The 20,289-nt window shown below is 40.4% G+C and overlaps 2 protein-coding genes across 2 annotated transcripts in view; both read left to right on the top strand.

Moving 5' to 3' along the window:
* The window catches only part of LOC121926472 (WASH complex subunit 2C-like), a 293,675-nt gene that overhangs the window by 120,256 nt on the left and 153,130 nt on the right, over positions 1-20,289 (top strand). The window lies entirely within an intron of this gene.
* On the top strand, positions 4,128-5,935 carry LOC121926470 (neuropeptide Y receptor type 4-2-like). Its single transcript, XM_042459485.1, has 2 exons — positions 4,128-4,157; positions 4,584-5,935. Exon 2 carries the CDS (start codon positions 4,638-4,640, stop codon positions 5,739-5,741), a length of 1,104 nt encoding a protein of 367 aa, XP_042315419.1. The 5' UTR covers positions 4,128-4,157; positions 4,584-4,637; the 3' UTR covers positions 5,742-5,935.

The raw sequence follows: 20,289 nt of genomic DNA, 5'->3' as shown, positions 1-20,289 counted from the left end.
GCTACGTCAAGATGGCGGCGCCCATCTGTATAGGACGCCGCTATCTTGACATATCGGTTACGCGCGAGGGGCAAGGCGTGTCCGGAAGTGCCGCCCCTCGCACATAATCACGGCGCAAGGACGGCGCCTCTTAGGCCCGTCTGTAATGCACCTACATTTGGTCCACTGATGCCTGAAAATTTCCCTGACATCTTAATCTTCCTTGAAGGATAGTTTTATGGAGTAAATTTGACTAATGTATTACTTTATGGTTCTTTGAAGGGGAAGAGATTTGAAGGTGATTACCAATGAACATGTACAGTCTATATCATGTATCATAAAATTCCATACGTTTATCTTTAGAATTCTCCCCATCTCCCTTTCCCTCCCATCTCTTCTTCCTTCTACCATCTTAAATATATTAGGATTCTCAGAAAAAAGAATCCCACTGCAGAGAATGCTAGAATCATAGAAGCTGGGAGGCTACCCAAGGATCATCTAGACCAATCCACAACTAAAGCAACCCTTCAAGGTTGTCTACCTAAGGTCCATCCAACCTATGCCGAAACCTAAGCTGAGTTTGTGGTGCGGCAAATTAATAGATAACCAAAATTAAGTGAGAATTAAACCATGAGATGAGAGATCGGGAGAGGGGAAAGAAATTCTATTAATGCAACATTGTATGGGATGATATGAAGTGCATGAAATAGGCCATATCCTGAAAAAAATGTATTTTTTGGATTTCATGTCACAGAATCCCCAGCCAATATAATTAGAGGTGAGTTGTACAGGAATGCACAGCAGAGTCTGCAGAGGTTTCTCATATTTGTTTTTCAACAACAGCTCAGAATTCCCAGCCAGCATGGCCAGTGGTAAGGGCCACAAAAACATATATCATAGGTCAGAGCCTGGACAGGTTCCTCATTTTTTTGACAACAATAGCTGGCCATGTCGGCATGATATTCTGAAGTGGTAGTAAAAAAAAAGAAGAAGAAGAAGAAGAAGAGAAACCTGTGTAACCTCTGAGCCTGACACAATCCATGTACATGTTGACCAATATTTAAAGCAGGGGGAAAAGATAAGGGGGGAAAATGAGAGGTGAAAAGGTAAAGGTGGTCCCTTGACATGAATGTCTAGTTTTAACTGACTGTAGGGGGAGGTGTTCATCTCCGTTACTAAGCTGAAGAGCCAGCATTGTCTGAAGATGCCACCAATTGTCATGTGGCTATTTCCATGCTTTTGTACTGCTAGGTTGACAGAAGCTGGGACTAGTAACAAGAGCTCACTATGTTTCTGATCTTCCAATCATCAGAACTGGTGTCTTAACCACTAAGTCTCTGTATCCTTAGTGAGAGTTGTCACATGCCTGCCTCCAATTAAGAAAAACAGCAATGGTTCAGGAGTTAACAAATCAGATGCGTTTCTGGGATAATACATGCTCAGTAACATGTGTTCCTAGAATTTAAATCTTTAACAGAAACTTTGTAACCTGTAATGTCCCCTTCCCACCCACCACCCACCCCAGTCTGTAGTATGGCACAGATAGCAATGCGAGGAAGCAGGCGGCAGGCCTAGCTCTCAAGACCCAGAGATAGAAGAGAGAGATATGCTCATGGAAGAAACAAACAGGGGTATGCCTCAGCAGCCACAAGACACAGATACATATAAATACCCCAGCCTCACCTCTGGAAACCAACCTTTCTAGAGGTTCTAACCTGCTTTACTCTTGATTCTCAGCTAGTGTGATTCCAAGACCATTGAATCATGGACTGACTTTGCTAATGACACCGTTTGTGTTTGATGCCTTAATCAATTGCCTTCACCTGCTGACTTGGATTGGCTTGACTTTGCAAACTCAAAATGCTGGTCTGAAAGCTCTGGCAGAGCAGCTTTACAACCCTATAGATTCCTTGCCATGGCTAATGTTAAGACACAACATTACCAGAAGCAGAAATATCATTGAAAGAGTAACTAATCAGGGATGCTAATCTCCCTTTTCTTTTGCTCTTCAGTGAGGTCTGCTCTCAAGTAAAGCTCATTAAGTACATGGGGACTGATTTCCCTAATGGTAGTCTTGTAAATTTGTGGCATAAAAATGTAGAATTATTGCAAACCAGCTGTTGCTCTGTATATAGAACCAGAATGAATGATAATAGCAATAGCAATAGCAAGTACATTTCTATACCTCTTATCAGTGCACTTAAGCATGCCAAGCGGTTTACACTGTGTAAGCTAACTGCCCCCAACAAGCTGGGTACTCATTTTAGGGACCTCAGAAGGATGCAAGCCTGAGTCGAGCCTGGTATTGAACTCACAACCTTATGATTTATGAGTGATTGGCTGCAGTACAAGCATTTAACCACTGTGCCACCAGGGCTCCTGACACCTTCTGATTTGTTAACTGCTCAAGCTAATACCCTGCCTGAATGGCTGAGGCACTAGTATTTGTGAAGTATTGAAGCAATAAAAACAAATTTCCCATTGAAGTGTTGTTCATATTACTTCATTTGCAAATGAAATATCTGTAAATCGTCACACCTTGAGTAAGCAGCTTGCAAATTTCACAATTCATAAAGACTTGAACCAAAGGATAGGGAAAACAAAGAGAAACGAAAATCCTGTATATTTTATTAACAGCAATTATTTTTGTCACATCCCTACTGACAATTACATCTGAAAGGCCACATAATGTATACTCTGGTTAAGGTTTTAACAGCCTCATCCTCTTTTATATCTAGCCATCCCATTGAAAATAACTTTGGAGTAAATCAGCAGATGTGTGTTTGTAAAACTCTTCCTTAATACACCACACGGTTTGCATAATTAGCAGCTTTACTTAACATGTAAATTAGATTGTTCAGCTGTAGGAAAACAGATTGTAGGAACCTGATGCATGTAAGAGGCATGCAAAATTTTGCACTGAGGTGTGGTAGTTTCACTACATTATTATTACTGCTGGTGATTTTCTGAGATCACAAAGCGGAGAGGAAGCAGAGAGGGTTGCCACATTAGTACTAGATGCATTAATAACAGTCCAAAAATCACAGTGGCTGCTATTTCTGATTACTTAAATAGCCTGTTAAAGAACCTCCATGAGTATACTATAAAGTAGAGTGAATGCTGGGCAAAAATACTGTGAAATAACACTGTAAATAATTTGATTTGAAGCAGTACAGTACTTGAACTATTCTTGTTCTTCTTCTGTTCTACATAATATGAATGTATGAAGATGTTCAAATTTCTTTCCTTCTTCATATAGCATTTTTGTTTCTTGTTTAATTCCTAACTTCAGTGTCTAAGAGAGTCGTTTTCATCATGTAACTGAGGTCTTCTTAGGAAGCCAGGACAAATGAAAGGGGAGGGGATTGAGTGCTTCCCTCTCAGATTGTGTCTTGAATGAATACTGGGCTATTATTAGAAAAATCCATCACCACCTCTCACTATTCCAAGTAATTCTCAGAACAACAGCTGCAGGATTTGTATTTGCTGCTTTTCCTTGTCTTCACTCTCTTTTCCAACTTTATGATCTCACCTTAAACCTTGGATTGTGTAATCTACATTGCTTGGCTTTGTGCATACTCCTCAGCCATCTGGCTCAAGTGAACTGCCTTTCCTTGGATGTTCCATCTAATCAATTCTGGCTTTAAAAAACTGATATTTCAAAACGGAAGCTGCTTCAGACTGCAAAACCAAATCTTTGATGTTGGATTCCCTTGAAAACCAATTTTGTTGGAGTATAGTCTGGTAAACATACTCTAGTAGTGGCAAACCAACTAGACTGAGATTTCTATGAAGTCAGCTTAGGTTGTTTTGTACAAATTTACGTGACATATTCAGTGTGCAATTCTGTCTGCCTAATGTTATTTGCATTCTCTCTGTCCCATTCCCTTCCTTGTGTGTGCATGTGCATGTCTTCTAGTAGATACTTTTAAAAAAAGAAAATACTGAGGAGACACTACAAATCAGCAAGAGGGAGTCACGGAATTGTACTAGCAAAAGCTTACTGCTAAATATATTTTAAAAGTAAGAAATTGTGAGAAGAGGATATATCATCCAAAAGAAGAACAAGTTTAGTAAAGTGATTTCATGCTAATTTTGCTGCTCTGTTGTTCTATTTGTTCTGCTGATGAAGGTTGCTAGAAGGTGCTGGCAGTATTGGTGCTGAGGAGTGTCAAAAGGTATGGTTTCATTTTGTGTCTTTTTACAAATACATTTAATCCAGCATCACCAAAAATTCTGTATGTGTGTGTTTTGTTTTTTGCAGACCTTTTTGTGTTTGTCTGAATAAAACTGTCTTTGATTTCCTAAAACCAATCCTTGGATTGGAGATTGGGCAAGGTTAGAGAGATTAGCCAGAAAAATAATATATACTGTCAGTTTATGGAGATAAATGAGAGACTGGAACAATAGCAGAACTCTCCAGTATTTAAGATATCTATTCCAATCATATTCTGAGCACCTACCCATGGTGACATTAAAATAATACTTTTTAAAAATTGAGGAACCTTCACTTTTGGATTAATTCCATCAGTTCCTGTTTTTCCAAGTGTTGTTACGATTTAGTTGGCTAGAAATTAAAATGTTTTTTTTCTTTTCTTTTGCAGACCATTCTGACAGCTGGTGGTCACAGGAACATCCAACATTCCTTTGGATTCAGAATGAACATGACAATATCTTTTAACTCAGCATCTCAAATACAAACCAATTGGAGTTTTCCCTACCACACTATCCTGTCCTGTAGGAACACTACTGACATTACTATGTTTCTGGTCACTTTATATGGTGTTGAAACCATTGTAGGTGTTGTAGGAAATTTGTGTTTGATTGGTATCCTAACCAAACATAAGGAAAAAGCCATAGTGACCAATATATTTCTTGCCAATCTAATAGCTTCAGACTTGATCATGTGCATCTTTTGCCTACCGTTCACTGTTGTCACAATCTTCTTGAAGTACTGGCTATTTGGTGAGACTATGTGTAGAATGATATCATTCATTCAGTGTACATCTGTGACTGTGTCTATCCTGTCACTTGTCCTCATTGCTTTAGAACGGCACCAGCTCATTATTAACCCAACAGGCTGGAGACCCAGCCTTTCCCAAGCCTATCAGGGCATTGTTATTGTCTGGGTCTTTGCTGCTGTCTTATCCCTGCCTTTTGTAACTAACTCCACCTTAAGTAATGTTGTCCTAGAGCAGTTCTACATAATGGATCCCTATGCAGCCAAGACCATTTGTATGTACTTGTGGCCTTCAGAAGAATATAGGCTCATCTATTTTACTGTCTTGCTGTTGCTACAGTACTGCATTCCTCTTATCTTTATTGTGGTGTGTTACCTGCATATATACCTTCACCTCCAGAAGAGAGAGGGCATATTTAAGAAACGTGACTATGGTTACCGGAAGATTCAGCTGAAGCGGATAAACATCCTGCTGGCTTGCATGGTTTTTGCCTTTGCAGTCTGCTGGTTACCATTACATATTTTTAACAGCATTGATGACTGGAACTACAAAATAATCCCGCATTGCCTCCATGATTTGATTTTCTCATTGTGCCATCTTGTAGCTATGGCATCTGCCTGTCTTAACCCTATCATCTATGGCTTTCTAAATAAGAATTTTAAAAAAGAAGTGAAGGATCGGATTTTGAATTGCCAGCACCATTCTTCACTGCAAGACTATGAGAATGTGCCTCTATCTAACTTGCAGACAGATATCTCCAAGTGTTCTGTACAGCTAAACTGTCAACATAATCTCATTTAATTCCTGTGATAAAGATCCTGAGACCCTAAGGCTTAGATTATATCCCTGGGTACTCCTGTATGGACGTCCATTGAACTCTGTGGAACTGATTTCCTAGTAATTTACTGGTAAACATGGATAGGATTGTGCTATTATCTTGTTTTTACATGTGAAGCTTAAAACAATTTAACTTGAATGTAATATAAATAAACTGGCTGAACTGTATATTCAGTTTCTGTGTGCAATTATCCTCCACAGCAGTGGCATTTTAATGCAAAACCAGTACCAAGAGGCTCGTCTCTCTCAAGTACAGGAAACTCTTAAAGTTGATTGTACCAAAATTATGCTATTCACTTTATAGAAGGCCTTGAGCCCTATAAAGGTTAATGGGACAGATACGCAGCCTGCTACATAACTGACTTGGCTGACACTCTTGAAAAGAACCTAACAAACAGGAGATTTTCACTGAAACTAATCCAAGCCAAAGTGAGAAGAAACCAAAGTGTTACTGCACTATATTTCACTAAGTACAAATACCAAAACCCAATAAGATCCTGCAAAAAAATTCTCACTTTGCAGGAATTGTACTGTAAATTGGATGGAGTGGTAAAATGGAAATAAATCCTCTTCTCAAATGGTTAATCCATAGCAGTCAATGCAAGGCAAAAAATATCATACTTCCAATCGGGTAGAAAGCAAGGTAATGCTTTCCACCCCAATTGCACAGGTAGCAGATGGCTACCTCTGGAGTTATAGAACCATTTCGACTATGTAGTCTTCTTCAGTTGTATTAATTTTATCTCAGTTCTGAATATTCAAATTAGGAAGATAAGGTTTCAAACTTGCTTTTCCATAATTCTGAATATATCAAATTAACAACATTAATAATAGGTATCTCATATATTACAAAAGGAAGATGAATGTAACATTTTTTACCTCTGTTTAGATCATATCCAGCTTCCTTACAGAAAAATCAGTAACTATAAATCTGTGGCAACTATAGGTGATCTTATACACTGTCTTCTAAATGCCCTACCGGTGACTCATTCCTGTATGACAATTCTTAAAGACACATGTAACTTTGTTCTCATTCAAACTAAATCTCCCAACACAGAAAACCTAAGTACAGGATGAATTATATGATATTATCACACCATAAACTACCTTAATTATACTATACAAAGAATAAAGTGTACTTTAAGCTATACTGATAGTACAAAATAATATTATACCTAGTTCAAAATTAAAATTAAACCAAAGTGCAAACTTAACAATTGTCTATACTGTAACTTACAATTTACTATTTCTTTACAGAAATAATGATAAATCCCAAGTGTTCATTTAGACCTAGAGTTTTGCTGGAAGATAATTTATGTATCCAAAAAGCCTCTCTTTGTAGAAATTTGCTCTGTAGTGTTAGCATAACTGGATTTTTCTAAAATGTTGGTGTGTGGAGTTCCTTCATGACCCCAAACTGACCCCCCAGGTAGGTCTGGCATTATCCTCAAAGCTGTGGGTCAGGTAGGCAGATGAGTCAGCCTCACAAGACCCCTGAAAAACAACACTTTGGAAATTCCCCACAGGAATTTGGGAGTTCCTAAATGGGACAGCCATCACCTCCAAGCTTAATACAATACAAAATGTTGGTTCATATTCTCACACTTGATGGGCCGGTGACCAGCTTAACAACTCACCCATTGCCCTGCTTGTCTTCCCCCGATTGTCGCCAGACCCAACTGCATTGACAGTGCCATGTTAACAATGCCCAAGCAACCAAACACCTTTTGTCCTCATCACTAAACACTTTTGCCAGAGGCTAGATTTTGTCTATAAGAACCCCACATTCCGCTGCATTGAATTTCCGGAGAAGCCTACTGGAGTAAGTATAGCCCTAGTACTGCTTCTCATCTTTCCCCAACTTTCCCTCCTTTATTTCCTTCGACCTTGTGTGTATGTGTGTGCATACTGATGTGTGTTTTAACCCTTTTAATAAAAAATTAAACTTTAATTGAAGAAGCCTGTCTCTGCACTATTTCCTAAGGAGTTGGTTGGTCCCTTGGTTTACAAAATCAGGAATCAGTATCATGGGGTACTTGTAAGGGCCCTCCCCTCGGCAATTTGAGCTAATTAAAAATTCCCCTAATTAGATCCTTTTAAAAATATTCTTTATTTAATATTTACAAATAAAATACAATACTTTATACATAGTCTCATAATAAATCTTTCCTTGTTCCCCCCCTTCCCCTACTTTTACATAGCTACACAAAATTTCAGCCCTTTATTATACCTTCGTCTAGCCATCAACAGAGGGAGCGTGACCCAGTTGGTGCTGCTAGACCTCTCAGTGGCATTCGATACAGTAGACCATGATATCATTCTGGAACGCCTGAGAGAGTTAGGAATTGGAGGCACTGCGTTGCAGTGGTTCTGCTCCTTCCTCTCGGGCAGGTTCCAGAGGGTGATGCTCGGGGACAGTTGCTCTTCAAAAACAGAGCTTAATTGTGGTGTCCCTCAAGGCGCAATCCTGTCCCCGATGCTATTTAACATCTATATGAAGCCGCTGGGAGAAATCATCCGTGGATATGGCACTGGGTGTTATCAGTATGCTGATGACACCCAAATATATTTCTCCATGTCCCGGTCATTAGCGACAACAACAGATGGCATCTCTCCCCTCAACCAGTGTCTTCAGGCAGTAATGGAGTGGATGAGGGAAAACAAGCTCAAGTTGAATCCAGACAAAACAGAGGCATTTATGGTAGTGTCCCCCAAACCAGGTATTGGGCTGCGACCTCCACTCCTAGAGGGGCTCATGCTCTCCTCGAAAGACTGTGTTCGCAGTCTGGGTGTGCTTCTTGACCCGTCGCTTCAGATAAGGAATCAGGTGAATGCAACAGTCAAGAGTGCCTGTTATCAGCTTCAGCTGATATGCTAGCTGCGCCCTTTCCTGGAACAGGGTGACCTCGAAACTATAGTACATGCGCTGGTAACCTCAAGACTTGATTTTTGCAATGCGTTCTACATGGGGCTACCCTTGTGCCTATTCCTGAAACTCCAGTTGGTACAGAATATGGCAGCCAGGTTGGTCACAGGAACAGCAAGGAGTGACCATATAACACCAATATTGAAGTTACTCCACTGGCTGCCTATCAGTTTCCGGGCACAGTACAAGGTGTTGGTTATCACCTTTAAAGCCCTACATGGCTCGGGCCCAACCTATCTAAGGGATCGCCTGCTTCCATGTAATCCGCCCCATACACTCAGGTCCTCAGGGAGGAATTTATTACAGCCCTTAAAGACCAGGCTGACGGCAGGTTGATGGCGACCTCCCAGAGGACATTTTCTGCAGCCGCTCTCAATTTATGGAATGGCCTGATGGACAAGATCCGTCAAATTACCAATCTAGAGAGTTTTTAAAAAGCCATTCAGACGGATCTCTTCCGGCAGGCCTTCCCAGAATAAAATACTCGGCCATGAATAAGACTTCCCATCTAGTGAACTCTGCCCATGCAGATTATTATTTGGATTAGTTGGTTTTTAATATGTCGTTTTTAATCTTATATTGTCTAATCCTGTTTTAAGGGGGGCAATATATATATATATATATATGTATGTGTGTGTGTGTGTGTGTGTGTGTGTGTGTATATATATATATATGTGTGTGTGTGTGTGTGTATGGCTGTATTTTAACTTGTTGTACACCGCTTTGATTGCCTGGCAAAAAGCGAGATAGAAATAAAAAAAATTAAATTATTTATTATATTCCTCTGATACATTTGTTCCATAACTTCTTTATCTCTCATCTTAAAAAATAGTCTTATGTTTGAAGTAAAAGACTGTGCATTTTGTCTTCATGTTTTTGCTTGCTAGCCACACAACTCACATTAAATTTCTTTCTCTTAACTCACATACTATAAAATAATATAACATACATGAATATTCTATATCTACCAAATCTTACTTATGTTTTAATTACACCATCTTCGCTCACAAAACTTAAGTAATGATTCCCAAATGTTTTCATCCTGAATCATCTCATGAAGCAATTGCAGGGTTATGTTGTCAATTTCTATTACTACTAGTGATTTTTCTAACCATTCATCAATTTTTGGCATATCTTTACTTCTCCAATACTTTGCTAGCATTATTCTTGCTGTTGTTATCATGTATAGTAATGGTTTTAGAATTTTTCTAGCGTTTTTATTTTCCACCATGTTCAATAAATATAGTTCTGGGTCTAAAGGGTATTCTTGTTTATATATATTTTTTGTATTGCCTTATGGACTTCTTTCCAGTATTTTTTTTACCTCAACGCATGTCCACCACATATGGTAGAATGTCCGTACATGTTCTTTGCACTTCCAACATTTGTCATTTTTATTTCCATACAGCTTTGACAATCTATTTGGTGTGCGGTACCACCTATGTATCATTTTAATGTAATTTTCCTTAATATCCATACATTGTGTAAATTTCAAGTCCTTGCCCCATGCCCTTTCCCATTGTTGCAACAGTAAATTATGCCCAATATTTTTTGCCTGTTTTGACAGATTCTGATTCTAAATTTAATTTTAAGCACATCTTATACATATCTGAAATAACCCCCTTTTCCCTCTTTTTAATAATTACATCTAATTCCATATTTTCCTTTAATATACCTGGATGCTTTATATCTATCTTAAATCTTTCTTTCAGTTGCCTATATGAGAACCAAAACAAATCTAACAAATTCTAACAACCTTTGCATTTTTTAAATTTAAATTCACCTTCACTTCCCTTCAAAATATTTTTATATCTAAGCCATTTCAGTCCTGTTATATTTCCTCTAATCTGAAAGGCTTCTTGAGGGGATACCCAACTTGGTAATCCCCTATATAATTTATTTTTATATATTTTCCAAATCCTATACAGTGCTTTCCTAATTATATGATCATTGATCTCTTTGTTTAACTCCAATTTATGATACCACAGGTAGGCATGCCAACCATACCTTAGGTTGAACCCTTCTAGATTTAACATTTTTTCATTTTCTAAATAAATCCACTCTAGCATATTTTCCAAGTGACAAGAGTGGGAATATAATTTAACGTCTGGCAGTAATAGGCCATCTCTTTGTTTTACATCTTTTAATGAACTCCACTTAATTCTTGCTTTTCTGCCAGACCAAATAAATTTTGCTAATTCTTTTTTCCAATTGTTTAATACAGTGTTGTTTAAAATAATTGGCAAATTCTGGAACAGAAACATTATTTTGGGGAGAACACTCATTTTAACTACTGCAATCCTGCCTAATAAAGAAATGTGCAAATTTGACCATTTTTCCAAATTCTTCTTAATTTCATGCCACATCACTTTATAATTATTATCTCGTAATATTTGAGCTAATTAAATTCCCCTAATTCAATCCTTCCTAACATCTTGTAGTCCCAGAGCTCCCTTTGACAGAGAAGGCTGACAGAGAATGTCTCCCTAAAGTACAGTTCCCAGGATTCCCCAGCATTTGTAAGGGAAATATGAGCAAAGTTTTTCCCTTCCGGGAAGGTTCTTGGAGTGCCCAGCAACAAAGGAGACTTAGAGTTCGAGATATGGTCAGAGTAAGACACAGGTTTATTTCACCGATCAGGGCTGGCAGCTCACCAAGAAGGTGAATCCAAAACTGCCGCGCCTTGCTTTGTATCTTTCACATTCTTATACATTTTGCTACTTCTCTATATCCTAGCATAAGCCAATTACAAAAAGCAAGAACAGCCCACTACCTAATAAGGGTGCAAGGTTCAAAAGTTCATGAGTTAGGCTTGAAGTTACTAGCAAGGAGTTTCTTCAGCCGTTGCCTTGCGAATGAAGCTTAATTAATGAAATAGTTCTGCGGTCAGGCTCGCTTACGGGAAAGAGCAAGGTGTAGCTTCAATTGCTTAAGCAGAGCTTGTCTGTGGCAAGCTTTGTCCTTGTTTCTTCATACAAATTGATAACATGAACATAGCTATTTCATATTTATAAACTTCAAACCCCTCACATTGAGCCAAGACAGTTAAAGCAATCTCAAACGGTATTGTTTCTGCACTGTGTTTTGGATCTTGGCTTTAAGTGGTATAGGAGTCTGATATTCTTGCTGCTAAGTCTCAATGTATCTATCCATCTATCTTTCTATCTATCTCTCTATTATTCTTGGGATTCTTAGATCCAAAACACACTGCAGAAATAATACAGCTGGAGACTCCTTTAGCTGGGTCATATAAAGATATCATCATCATCATCAACAACAACAACAAATAACATTATTAGCAACAAACTACCATTCCCAGAATTATAGTTCTTGCTGTCAGTAATAAATCCCTGCCACATATGTTTTGGTTTTTAAAATGATGGCGCCTGGGAACTGTAGTTTCTTGTGGCCTGAAAGCTTCCTCTGACAGAGAAGGCTCAACATTTCCCAAAACTACAGTTCCCAGAATTCCTTAGCATTGAGCCAGGACAGTTAAAGGGGTCTCAAAAAAGGGGTTGATTTCTGCAGTGTGTGTCCTGGGGACCTGCTCCATTTGGCAGCCCCTAGACCTGGAGGGAAGTCTGGGAAAGGAGGACCCACCTGTCCCATCAGCAGCCCCAACTGCCTGCCCTTCTCGGCTGGGCTCTCAAGGCTCCCTTGGCTGCACGGAGGTAGGCCCATGCCGATTTGCCTGGGCTCCTCTCCTCCCCAGCGCCCCCCCCCCCCGCCTTCCAGGGCCAAAAACAGCAGCAGGAGGAGGCTCTTTCTTCTTGTTGTTGTTTTTGGGTGCCTCCAAGTCCTTTCCCTCCCAGCCTCTCTCCTCTTCCTCCCGTGACTCACGCCTGTTGGGGGAAGGGGGCAGGGCTTCTGGGACTTCTCTCTGGCTCTCTCTGGCCTCCTTGCCATGGCGCCCCCCCCCCCAATTTTGCACCCCAGGCAGCTGCCTAGGTCACCTATATGATAGAGCCGGCCCTGTCTCAGTATAGGAATCAAACACCTTACAATGTATGTTTATCGGAATAAACATATAAATGTGAATAAGGTCCCAAACAAAAGAGCGTAAAAAGCCAGTTTCCATGCAGTTTGGAGGCATGGCATTTAGATGATGCATGCACCCAACTTATGAGGAAACTGTGCCAGAGTTGCTCTCAGGCTGCCTAAGGCAGCCCAAACTCACCTCCAAAAAGAGTGGATCTTTTCCTCTCCTTGCCACAGTCCATGTGGAACCATGGCAGGAGCCAGCATTGGGACCACGGCATGTGGTTGCTGCAGTCCTGTGGCATTTCAGGCAGGAGTGGCCACTCCTTCCTGCACATCTGTTCTGCCCCTATGTTATATATGTTTCTTAATTTTTAATATGTTATTGGCAATATGACATAGTGGCATAATGTAACTATTTTTTAAAGTAAATTTGTCAGTATTTATATGGAATGTTTGGTTCATAGGTTTACCGCTTGAGAAAATAATTATAAATTTACCATTCAACAGAAGTATCTCTTCATAAGTCCAAATGGGATCATGGCAGAGATGGAAAATCCTTGTTGTTGATGATGAAATGAATAAAAGGAAACCATGTTGAAAAGAAGCTTAGTTATGACTGCTTGTTTCTACCATATTGTACAAAAGATATCAACTTTTCCATAGGTGCTGTTTCCCCAAATTCATTATATCGGGCTTCAAATGAGATCAAAGCATTCCAGTTTTCCCAATTCTGAGCTATTTGCAGTCTTTCAAAATAATAATAATAATAATAATAATAATAATGTAATCAAAACTTTATGATTGAATGCCTGACAACTGTCACAAAATGTGGAGAGAAGTCCTATTATGTGGTCAACAGGAACTTCTAATTTGCCTTATTATTAGAAATATTATTATTATAATATTCTATATTTATTCATGTCCTGTGATTTTCCCAAACGAGTGGCTTACAAAATTAAAAAACAGTACAGTTAAAAACATACAAAGGCAATACATTAAAATAGAATTAAATTATTACAATATTAAAACAGATTGCATGTTAAAAGAATAAAATACAGTTTAAAAAGATAAAAATGTTTAAAACACTTTACAACAATATAACACCCCACCCCGTTCTTTTAAAAATTTCTATCCTAAATGCCTGTCTGAGCAGGAAGGTTTTAGCCTGCAGGCAGAAGGACAACAAAGAGGGCGTCATTCTGGTCTCCCTGGGAAATGAGTTCCAGTCTCTAGGGGCAGCCACGGAAAAGTCCCTCCCTTGTGTCCCCACCAACCATGCTTGTTGTGATGGTGGTGAGACTGAGAGAAGTCCCACTCTCCCGACGATCTCAGAGCCTGAGACACTTCATACAAGGAGATGCAGTCTGCCAAATAGCCTAGACCTGAGCCATATAGGGCTCTATATATCATAATCAGCACTTTGACTATCTTTTTCCAAAATTCAGAAATACTGTGACACTCCCACCACATGTGGAAATACACTTGTGGGGCTGCGTCCTTTCCCCATCCCTCATGGATTAGGTGGCATCCACCTTGGCACCTCCCAGCTCTGTCCACTGCCCTACCTGATGCTCTGTGCCCCCTTCTGCTCCCCGGGGACTCCTCATTTGGCTGGTAGGAGCAAGGTGGGTGCCACCTGCTCCATGGGCTGCTCCATTGAGATTGAAATTGAAATTGAAATTGAGACTGAGATTGAGATTGAGACTGAGATTGAGGTTAAGACTGAAATTGAGATCAAAGTGCAAAGTCCAAAGTTTAAAGACCAAAGTTCAAAGATTAAAGAATAAAGACCAAAGACCAAGAGCTATAGTCTAAAGGTGCCAAGGTGGATGCCACCTAATCCATGAGGGATGGGGAAAGGAAGCAGCCCCACAACTGGTTCAGCTGGGAGTCCCATAGCAGCAGCACTGCCGAGGGCACCACCGGCACCCCATGACCTCTTCTGGCTGGCACCTCGCCCACCCGTGCCTCCAGTGCCTGGGAGAGTCTCCCTCAGGGCATCTGATGCCTAACTAGCTGGCCTGTGGCTGCCTACTGGTCTTTGTACTCCTCCCACAGTTTTCCATGGGTGCAATCATGATTGTGGTCACTAATGGTGGCCTAAAGTCCACGGATCAAACACCCAAAACCTAAGATTAAAGTTCAAAGTCTAAAGACCAAAATACAAAATCTAAAGTCCAAAGCCCAAAGTTCAACGGTAATTTAAAGTCTAAATCCAAGGATCAAAGATTAAAGATTCAAAATCAAAGACTAAAGCCCAAAGACTAAAGTCCAAAGTGCAAGGACTAAAGACAAGAATAAAGACTAAGGATTAAGGACTGAGATTGAGACCGAGATAGATGCTGATGAGACTGAGAGTGAGACAGGGACTGAGATTAAAGACCAAAGACTAAAGATCAAAGTACAAACAGTAAAGACTAAACACTAAAAAGCAAAGATCCAAAACCAAGGACCAAGAGCCCTCGTGGCGCACTGGTTAAATGCCTGTACTTCAGCCACGCACTCACAAACCACAAGGTTGTGAGTTCAGTATCAGCTGGGGCTCAAACTGAGGGCTCTAAAATGAGTACCTAGCTTGTTGGGGGCAATTAGCTTATACATTATAAACCACTTAGGGAGTGTTTAAATGCACTGATAAGCAATATAGAAATGTACTTGCTATGGCTATTGCTATTGCTGGTGGGAAACAATGAAGAGACCAAAGATTAAGGATTAAGACTAAAGATTTAAGGCCTCGGACCAAGGACCGAAGGACAAAGACCAATGATTAAAGGCTAAAGAAAAAGATAAAACTAAGAGAAAAAGATAAGGACAACAACAAAGCCTCGGGTAAAGACAGGAATAAAGATACCAAAGAAAAACATTCTAGAATATAAATATATTAAGACACCATGATAAAGACTTAAAATACAAAGGAATAAAATTACAAGGATACAGGCAAAGACAAATATAAGGATAAAGACAAGGACAAGGACTGAGACCTGTGGGAAGATTGAGATATAAAACAAAAACAAAAACAAATAAGATACCTATACCAAGAAAAGGAAGTGCATCACAATTACAAATATTGTCAATGACAAATGGCAGAGAAACCAGGTGAACCAGCATCACAAATAGGACAATACAGTGGTACCTCGGGATACGAAATACCCAGGTTACGAAATTTTCGGGATACAAAAAAATCCCATTGGAAAACATTGTTCCGGGTTACGAATGTTTTTTCGGGTTACGAAAAAACGTTTGGTGCTTTTCGGCGCTATTTTACACGGAATCACGGCTTTTCCCCATTAGCGCCTATGGCATTTCGGCTTACGAAGGCTTTTCGGGTTACGAAAGCGGCCGCGGAACGAATTATTTTCGTAACCCGAGGCACCACTGTAGTTAGAAGAATTTAAAAAGTTTAAATTAGAAATAAGACCTAAAAGACACAAGAGCAGATATAAGAGCAGATCATAGAATCATAAAATCATAGAATTGGAAGAGATCAAAAGGGTCCAGTCCCAGCACCTGCCATGCAGAAAATCAAAATCAAAGCATCCCCAACAGATGGCCATCCAGCCTCTGCTTAAAGACCTCTAAGGAAGGAGACTCCATCACACTCTGACGAGGCCTGACCAAAGCAATAGAGTTCCTTTTACTTCCCTTGATCTAGACACTATACTTCTATAGATGCAGCCTAAAATCGCATTGGCCTTTTTAGCTGTTGACTCATGTTCAATTTGTGGTCTAATTGGATTACCAGATCTCTTTCACACGTAATCTCATTCAGCCATGTGTCACCCATCCAATATCTGTTCATTTCATTTTTCTGCCCTAAGTGCAGTACCTTACATTTCTCTGTGTTGAATTTCATTTTGTTAGCTTCAGTCCAGCTTTCTAGTCTATTCAGGTCACTTTGAATTTTGATTCTGTCCTCTGGGGTATTAGCTACTCCTCCTAATTAGGTGGCATCTGCAAATTTGATAACTATGCCCCCAATACTGTCATCCAAGTCATTGATAAAGATATTGAATAGCACTGGGCCCAGGACAGAGCCCTGTGGGACCCCACTGGTCACTTCTCTCCAGGATAAAAAGGAGCCCTTTGGGTTCAGCCAGTCAACCAATTACAAATCCATGTAACAGTTACCTTGTCTAGCCCACATTTTACAAGCTTGTTTGCAAGAATGTCATGGGGAACCTTGTCAAAAGCCTAACTGAAATCAAAATATACTATATCCACAGCATTCTCTTCATCTGCCAAGGTGGTAATTTTATATATATATAAAGAGAGAGAGATCAGAATTGTCTGGCATGACTTGTTTCTCTGAAACCCATGTTGATTTTTTTGTGATTATGGAATTGCCTTCTAGATGGTTCACAGACTCTGTTTAATGATCTGCTCCAGAATCTTTCCTGGTATTGATGTCAGACTAACTGGACGATAATTGTTGGGATCCTCTTTTTTTCCCTTTTTGAAGATGGGGACGACGTTTGCCCTCCTCCACTCTCCTAGGACTTCTCCTGTTCTCCAGGAGTTCACAAAGATTATTGCCAATGGTTCTGATATTACATTTGCCAGTTCTTGTTAGTACCCTTGGATGTAGTTCATCTGGTCCTGGAGACTTATATTCATTTAGATTAACCAGGTATTCCTATACTATCTCTTTACTTATTCTGTGCTGAAATTCTCCTATTCTGTCCTCTGCTCCATTATCCTCAGGTTGAGCACCCCTTGCCTTTTCTAAGAAGTCTGACGCGAAGAAGGTTTTGAGTAATTCTGCCTTTTCTCTGTTAGCATTTTGCCACCTTCTCCACACAGTGGCCCTACCATTTCCTTCTTCTTCCTTTTGCTGCAGACATACCCTCAAAAGCCCTTTTTATTATTCTTAACCTCTCTAGCAAGCCTGAGTTCATTGTGCGCTTTAGCTTTTCTGACTTTATCCCTAAACACACCAGCTATATTTTTGAATTCCTCTTTGGCGATTTCCCAATTTTTCCATTTCATATTCATGTTCCATTTAAAACTTAGCTCAGGTGAAAGTTCCTTAGTCATACATCCTGGTTTCTTGAGATATCTCCCATTTTTGTTCCTCACTGGAACTGTTGGAAATTGTGCCTTCAGTATCTCTCTTTGCCTCTTCCACCGTTTGGACTATGAAATTGTCTTCGAGGCAAGCGAAGAATTTGCTCAACCTTGAGGATTTGGCTGAGTTTGACTTCCAGCAAATATCAGGATAGTTGAATTCACCCATCACTACTGCATGTCTCCTATCTGAGTGTGTGGTCATCTGTTCTAGAAAGGCATCATCCAATTCTTCTGCCTGAGTTGGGGGTCTTCAGTAGACTCACACAATAACATCCTTGTTGTTTCCCTCCCCTTCAATTTTTATCCAGATGCTCCCCACCGAGCTTCCAGGATTGATGTCCTGGATCTCTTCATTGGTGTAAACATCCCTGACATATAATGCTATTCTTCCTCCTTTCCTGTTTGGCCTGTTTCTCTTTAAAAGGTTATACCCCTCTATTTCTACAATCCAATCATGAGGCTCATCCCACCAGGTTTCAGTGATGCCTATTATATCATATTTATTTTGTTGTGTTAGGAATTCAAGTTCATCTTTAGGGATGTAAAGAATATTCTCCAAAATTCGAAAATTAGGAGAAAAATGTCAATTTCGAACATTTCTATAACATGCAGGAGAGGAGAAATTCTGAATAATTCTCGATCAATGAGTAAGAATATTGATGGCTAGTCATTTCGAAATGAAAGGGAGAGAAGAATCCTTCATCTGACTCTCGATAGTCACTATTTGCATATTTTGTGTAAGAAAAGCTACCATTCATCCTGGAGGCTATTTCTTTTGTTAGGGTGATTTGCTCCAACTTTGCTTAATCACAGCAGCTTTGCTTTGAAAAACAAAAGATAACAAAAGGTGAGGCTTCTGCCCTTTATGCCATGCTCTGACATTCAAATTCTCACAGAACAGAAGAACTTGAAATCTGAAAACTTAGTAGGAAAGATCTTAAGACAGGTATTTTGATGATAAAAAAATGACTAATCACTTTGATGAAATACAGTTACATCACTATGATCTGGAGATTACCTTGCAGTGGAGACATTGATTTGGGTTCTCCAAGGCCAAGAAATTCAAGTACATACACACACACACACACACACACACACACACAATGCAAAATAAATGTAGGTTTGCCTTAGCATCACCTTGAGAGAGCTGGAGAGAGAGGTTTGTCATGTCCTGCCTCTGAGGCTGAGAGACTGTGCCAATTATTATTATTATTATTGCATGACCTCTTAGCATCACCATGGGAGAAGTGCAGAGAGAGAGGGCAGGGAAATGTCTAACAATTTGTAAGCTGCTCTGATAGCACTACAGACTGCTGGGAACTGCAGTCTAATAAGGCTGCAGTGCACACTGCAGAAATAATCCAGTTCGACAATACTTTAATGCTATGGAAACTATGGAAACTCCTGTTGTGCCACCAGAGCTCTCTGACAAAGAAGGCTAAATGTCTCACAAAACTACAATACCCAGATATTGTTGTTGTTGTTGTTGTTTTCTTATATCCCTGGCACAGACTCTCAGCCTCAAAGGGAGGCACTGCCCTCCCCCAACAAGCCTTGCATGCCAGGAGAGTCCTAAAAGTCACAACACACGACAACAGCCATGTTTCCAAGAGGTCATGGGGAAAGGGAGCTCAGGGCTTGGATGGCCATAGGAGCCCTCTGGGAGGCCTTGGGCAAGTCACACTCTCTGGGTCTCAGAGGAAGACACTGGCATGTCCTCATTGCAAGAGCCCTCTAAACACACACAAAACCCACAACCCCCCCTTCTTGCCCTGTTTTGCCAGGTTCCTCCCAAAGCACTGAGAGTGCCCACCAGAAGGCAACAAACATCAACAGCCAAGTGGGTCACACTGTCTCATCAGGATGACACTGGAAGATGGGACAAACCGAGGGTTTTATTGGCATAAAGAGGAGTTTTGTCATGGGATGCCCCTGAAGCTGAGATAGTGTGACCCTCACAGATGAGAAGGGGAGGGGTTGGGTGCCAAGTGGCAATGCTCTTCTGCCAAGCAGGAATCCTGAAGAAGGAGCAGAGTGGGGGGAGATGGCAAGAGTTCTGCCATGAATAAAGCCTACCAGGAAGGAATACTTAGGAGTTGAAGCTGAGAGGATGTGACTCGCCCAAGGTCAGCCAGTGAATTTCTATGGTGAACTGGGAGGCTAGAGTTGGGGTACCCTCAAGGACCATCCAGTCCAACCCCCTCCTGCTATGAAGTAATACATAGGAATACATGGCATACTTGAGGGCATGTAGTCTGACCCCTGTTCAACATCAGGAGGATGACACTGGAAGATGGGACAAACTGAGGGTTTTCTTGGCCTAAAGAGGAGTTTTGTCATGGGATGCCCCTGAAGCTGAGACAGTGTGACCCTCACAGATGAGAAGGGGAGGGGTTGGGTGCCAAGTGGCAATGCTCTTCTGCCAAGCAGGAATTCTGAAGAAGGAGCAGAGTGGGGGGAGATGGCAAGAGTTCTGCCATGAATAAAGCCTACCAGGAAGGAATACTTAGGAGTTGAAGCTGAGAGGATGTGACTCGC

Source organism: Sceloporus undulatus, chromosome 3 (genome assembly GCF_019175285.1).
Source record: "Sceloporus undulatus isolate JIND9_A2432 ecotype Alabama chromosome 3, SceUnd_v1.1, whole genome shotgun sequence".
In the NCBI taxonomy this organism is placed as follows: domain Eukaryota; kingdom Metazoa; phylum Chordata; class Lepidosauria; order Squamata; family Phrynosomatidae; genus Sceloporus; species Sceloporus undulatus.
The sequence above is the reverse complement of the archived record's forward strand: the minus strand, read 5'-3'. Positions and strand labels throughout refer to the sequence as shown.